The sequence below is a fragment of the Nicotiana tabacum genome, chromosome 1 (assembly GCF_000715075.1).
Source record: "Nicotiana tabacum cultivar K326 chromosome 1, ASM71507v2, whole genome shotgun sequence".
Taxonomy (NCBI): domain Eukaryota; kingdom Viridiplantae; phylum Streptophyta; class Magnoliopsida; order Solanales; family Solanaceae; genus Nicotiana; species Nicotiana tabacum.
In genome coordinates this window covers 33,245,293-33,251,316 of record NC_134080.1, presented here as the reverse complement: position 1 = coordinate 33,251,316, position 6,024 = coordinate 33,245,293, and the positions used below count along the sequence as shown (strand labels likewise).

The window sequence follows — 6,024 nt, the reverse complement described above, 5'->3', positions numbered from 1 at the left end:
GCTTAACTAGATAGGAGAGAAGCATCAGATTGGCTCATGGGAAGAGGAAGTCAAATGGCTGAGTGCAAGAACAAAAAACAGTCAAGCTTATGGTAGTATTCTGGCATTTTGTTTGCAGTAGTAATATACCATATTTGGATAGAAAAGAACATGCGCAGATTCCAGGGAAAGTAGATTGATATGAAGAAGAAGATACGAGACATTGTCCTTCAATTACATATCAAAGGGCAGCAGAAGACAAAATGAAAGAAGTACTTAGAAAGAGTGAATAGTTTTCCTGTATGAAGTTTAGTGTAGTAGAGGAACTATTAAGTTTGTCAATGTTTTTTATAGTTATTTTGAATCTAACTCTTTAGTCCAAAGGAGTTAGGGGTGCTGTAAATTTCATTACTGGTTAAATAAAATTTGATATTTGACCAAATTTTTTTTTTTTTTTTACCAAAAACGTAAATAAACTTGAAAGTGATTATGAGCTGGTTTGCTTAGCCAAACACCCTGTTAATCTTGGCTACCCGTGAACGGCGGACCATCTCAGCACTAAGATTAACCACTCCACAAACCAACCGACAAGCATCAGATCACCAAAGTCACTGTCCTAAATTAAATTTCCCTTAGCTATACCCAAATTCAACTTTCCTTTCAACCCTTTTCTTCCCACTTGCTTACTTTTCAATGCTTAAGTAAGTACACTAGTAGCTTACTCCAACACTAAGACAAAAACACCCTCTTTTTTCTTACTCACAAAGATGGGATCTGTATCTCTGAAAATAGGTGATGGAACTGCCAGATTCAAGAGAGCTTCTTACTGTTCTTCAGCTCTAAATCTGCTTATGCTCTTCTCTGTAGTTACAACTAATCTTTTTGCTTTATATGCTTTTACTTCTTCACCCAAGAACCATCATAATGCTTCTCATCTACTTCTACATACTCACAAGAACATATCTTTGATCTCAGAACAAGTTTCTTTAATCCTCAGAGAGATTGATTCATCACAAAAGAAGTTAGCCCAAATGGAGAAAGAGCTTTTAGGATATGAAAGTATTGATCTTTCTAATTCCAAGATTGCAACTGAGCTGAGAACTTTCTTGCAACACCATTTACTTCCTTTGGGTAAAGATTCAAGAACTGGGATTACTGAAATGGTAGCTTCTGTCGGACATTCTTGTGTTAAATCTATGGATTTGCTGTCTCAGTTTATGAATTATAAGGTTAGTGGGCCCTGTCCTGATGATTGGAGTCTTGGTCAGAAGCTGATTCTTAGTGGTTGTGAGCCTTTGCCAAGAAGAAGGTGTTTTGCTAAGATTATTCCTAAGGTTGGTTTACAATCTTTTCCTGATTCACTTTATAAAAATTATAGTGATAAGATTTATAGTTGGAGTGGTCTCGGTTGCAAGAATTTAGCTTGTTTAAATGCTAAGAAGTTGAATAGGGATTGTGCTGGTTGTTTTGATATAGTTAATGGGTATGAGACTCAGAGATATGTTAAGGGTAGGGGAAAGAATGATTTCCTCATTAATGATGTGTTAGCAATGGGAAATGGTGGAATTAGCATCGGGTTCGATATTGGTGGAGGATCTGGTACTTTTGCTGCTAGAATGGCTGAGAAGAATGTGACTGTAGTTACTGCTACTTTGAATGTTGATGCACCGTTCAATGAATTCATTGCTGCTAGGGGTCTTTTTCCTTTGTATTTAAGTTTAGATCATCGATTCCCCTTTCATGATAATGCATTTGATTTGGTTCATGCGGGAAATGTATTGGATATTAGCGGCCGCCCTGAGAAATTGGAGTTTTTAATGTTTGATATTGATAGAGTTCTGAGGGCTGGAGGATTGTTTTGGTTGGATAATTTCTTGTGCACCAGCGAAGATAAGAGAAGCGCGCTAACTAGGTTAATTGAACGTTTTGGGTACAAAAAGCTCAAATGGGTTGTGGGTGAGAAGATCAATGGATCTGGAAAATCTGAGGTTTATTTGTCTGCTGTTCTGCAGAAACCAGTTAGAGTTTGATGGTATTGCACTTCTCTGTGATCGTCGGGGCATATAAATGGTGCTTCTAGGGGTAGATTTTCTCTTAGAGAAGTTATGCAAGTTCATCATTTGACATCTCATTAATTCCTTTTGCAACATAGAATAAGTGAATACAGTCATCTTCTTTACTCAACTGGTAATCAGCATCTGAAGGAGACTGTTTTGGCTTTATGGCAGGTATCAATATATCTACAATCTGTAATATTATTCACTTATCCTTGTAGTCAGCTAGATATTGAAAGATCCACTTGAGGTTAACGGGAAAATGAACATGGAATCTATTGGAATTGGCTTGAGCCGTCTGTATCAATTTTTTATTTGAGTTTACAGAAAAATGTTTTTTCCCAAATTTCGTTCACAGTCCAGAATTCCAGCTTCAGTTAAATTGTATTATTGGGATATAAATCCTCTCATCTTGTCCCTTGATTAATTCATTTGTTGCTGCCTTTCAACTAGTTATTATTTTCTGATAATCCGTTTTGATATAACTTGTGGTATGCAACTTAGAACAGATGTACTTTCTAAGATGCAATAATGAAATTTGTTTACCGGGAAAATCGTTTACATGTTGTAACAGTAGTTTTGGGGTTAAAGGCAAGTGAATCGAAGATGATCCAAAACCCTTCGTGAGCTAGTTTGATCCGTGTGAACCATTTGAAAGTTTAAGATAAAAAATTAAAAGAACAACAAGATAATGTTTGGGATATCAACAAAATAGAATAATCCACTTTTTGTATTGACAAGTGTTCTTTCTTCTAAGGATCATACATAGAGAGACCCAGAGAGAGAGAGAGAGAGAGCTTCTTGTGTTGTAATGGACGTGGTGCTTAGATTCATTGAAAAGCTAGCTATATAAAACAAGAACCTTTTTTGTGATAAGACCCTTCGACAGTGAAAAAAGGACTATTGAAAAGGCGTCTCTGGTTCAGCACGAAGCTCGATGATGGCTGATGTCAGAGAGTTGGTGAGAATGCGTTCCAGCTAGGGCGGGCGTCTGGATCAAAGGAAAAAGATCCGTTAGACCTGGTGCCATTGCGTCACTGGTCCACGATGTCCTTAATCACTTTGAGCCGGCACCGTTGCTTCGAGGAACTGGTTATCACAGTCTCGGAGCCCCTGGCCAAGGCCACCGACTACGTTACCATCAGTGCCGGACTTCCACTCTGCCCGGACTCCCACCCTTTTTGTACACCTGGCAGGTCTGGATTTTCACCTCATACAGAAATGGCTACAAATATTATACTAATAGAAAGTTGACTATTTGAATTCATTTTGAACTTTATTCCCAAGAAAGGTGTGAGAGGAGGACCCTCCAAGGATATTGACCGTCGTAGCAGTTACTTAGTTAGGTATTATTCTTTTTCTGCAAGTTAGCGTAATCCTCCAAAATGTACGCACCTCCAATTGTTGTTAGATTTTACAGTGTCTTGAGTACCGTCCATTGCCTAGGATTAGAGAATTATGAAGTTATCGCCTCTGGTTTGCTTTATCTATCAGTTGCGATACCAGGTACCTTTCTTATCGAAATCCTTAATTCATATCGATATTTACTGTAGTACATACAAAGGCTAGTTTTTGTTTATCTCATAAAAAGTGTCCAAATCATCATCGTCTAGGTTTGTTAGGAACACAGACAGCTCCATTCTCATCCTAATTGATTAGGAGGAAACATTAGACCCTTCTTTACTTTTTACCGAATGCTAGTAAAGGATACAGGGGAGATGGTAGAAGAGGCTTTCCGTGTCTCTTCTTTGAGTACGGAGGTATATTACAATTCAAACCATGATCTCGAATAAACAAAAGGGTCGATTCATTGTTAGCTTTGCCTTTTTCCTTCATCTGGGGTCCGGGTTGAGGCTAGGATGGGGTACTATAGGGGAAAAACTAAATAATCCTTGTAGCATTGTGCATAAAGTTAATTGAACATGTACCATAGGAGTGGTTTCCATGCACAGGGATTATTGCGCTTTAGCCTGAGGGTCATGTTTTCTTGTGTCTATTTTCAGAAGCTTACCAAATTACTTAAGTTACTGCAGGAATGTGCATACAAAGACTGCATTAAATATCTGCACTTTCTATTCTCTGGGATAGAACAACCAGAAGACAATTCCAATGGTGGTTTCAACTTTGAATTTACCTTTAGTGCATGAAGTGCAAAATCCTTGTACCTGGCTTCGAATTCTTGCATGACAAATGCTTCAAGCCGTTTTTAAGATGAGAAAATTGTGATCCTACTTCACAATCTTCACAGGAAATATAAGGCTTTGGCATGGCTACAATGAACTTGATTAGGCATGATCACACGTTTAATGTTCCCTCTCAAGCTGCTATGTGGAAACCTGAGATAAATTCGAGTTCTTTTGCTGTTTTCTGAATATTGTTTGAGCATACAAATTTACACCACCGCTGCATAGCAGACATACTCACACACAATTTACAACTACTTGCATTCCTATTATTATACACCAGTGGACTCCCTTTGTTATAATGAAGGTGATGTACCTATGGACCTTTTTTACTAGCAGGTACTAGCATTGCAGGGAGTCCAAAATCATCTTTTGCAGTAACCAGCATTGCAGGGATTACAGTATAAACACGGTGCTAATTCACTTTTGAAGTTAATTTGTTGGACATGATGTTTTTGTTTCTTTTTCAGAGGGAGAAGTCAGAAGTGGGAATAAGCATTTCTAAGTTTCACAACACATTGGAGTACATAGTCCTTTCTGAAGCTTATTTTTACAACTGAAATCTTCTAGGATTCTTGGAGGGAGGGATGCCGAGGGTCTATTGGAAACAACGTTTCTACCCCAGGGTAGGGGTAAGGTCTGCGTACACACTACCCTCTCCAGACCCCACTAGTGGGATTATACTGAAATCTTCTAGGATTCCTTTTCATGAATTGGACTAAGAAAATGCCCTATCCAACAGAAGTGACTGATTGTTGCTTCTTCTCTTCTACCTTCCCGGTTTGAAAATCAGTAAGAAAATGAAGTCAATAGGATAAATATCCAACTAGCCATCAGCAGTACTTTTGCAAATAGATTTAAATTAGTAGTAGGCACAATTAGCTAGCAAAGAGGTTTAGCCATACCCACAAGTGGGGTCTGAAAATGATAGGGTAGTGTGTACGCATATCTTAGCCCTACCTTGTAAAGATAGAGGGACTGTTTTCGATAGACCCTCGACTCAAGGATAGAAGAAAAAGAAGCTCACTCTTTCTCAGTCACTCACTCCCAAATAGGTAATAATTTCAAAAGGTTACAATGTAGGGAGAGGTGATGATTTCAGAATAGATAAAACTAAATCAAATCCTAAGAAATCAACAAAATAGGAAATTTACCTATATTGGTGGGCGATTAAAGGTACTATGTGGAATAGTTAAAATGTGCACAAATAAATAAATAAAACAAAAACATAAAAAAGTTTTCAATTGTATCAACAACATGATCCTTGCGGGATCCTTATAACTTAACTTACACTTTATCCAATGTGTTACATATTTATCTATCATATCATTCATCGAAAAACTAAGCTTACATGTATGAATTTTTCTACATTTAAGCACGCGAATGCTCGCTTTACCTTCGTCATTGCTAGGGGTGGCAAAATGGTAAAAAGAAAACAGTTAACCACCCATATTATCCACTAAAAAATGTGTTGGATAATGAACTTTTTAAAAACGGGTCAAATATGGATAATAACCATATTATCCATTTAGAAAATGGATAACCAATGGATCTAACTTTTACATTTGTAAAGCCTCCAATTGAGGGTTTCTTAAGTTAGGGAGACTAAGAATTCTCCCAAAAGTGATTATATGCAAGAAGTCATGGATAATATGGTTACCCATATTATCCGCCGGTTAATCCGTTAAATATGGGCCGGGTCGGATAATTTACCCGTTTTTTCTTTACACGTTTTCGACCCGACCCACCAATTTGCCACTCCTAGTCGTTGCTATAAATAAAATTAATTCACCGCCTTTGCACAAAAA

The 6,024-nt window shown here is 37.6% G+C and overlaps 1 protein-coding gene across 1 annotated transcript; it reads left to right on the top strand.

The window, feature by feature from the left end:
* The first annotated feature begins 583 nt into the window (after nucleotides 1-583).
* On the top strand, nucleotides 584-2,432 carry LOC107799665 (putative methyltransferase At1g29790). The gene has a single exon (XM_016622805.2). The coding sequence runs from the start codon at nucleotides 747-749 to the stop codon at nucleotides 2,007-2,009; it is 1,263 nt and encodes a 420-aa protein (XP_016478291.1). The 5' UTR covers nucleotides 584-746; the 3' UTR covers nucleotides 2,010-2,432.
* Nucleotides 2,433-6,024: the final 3,592 nt, after the last annotated feature.

Bases quoted from the DNA above. Each gene is read 5' to 3' on its own strand.
- LOC107799665 (XM_016622805.2), top strand. From the start codon at position 747: ATGGGATCTGTATCTCTGAAAATAGGTGATGGAACTGCCAGATTCAAG.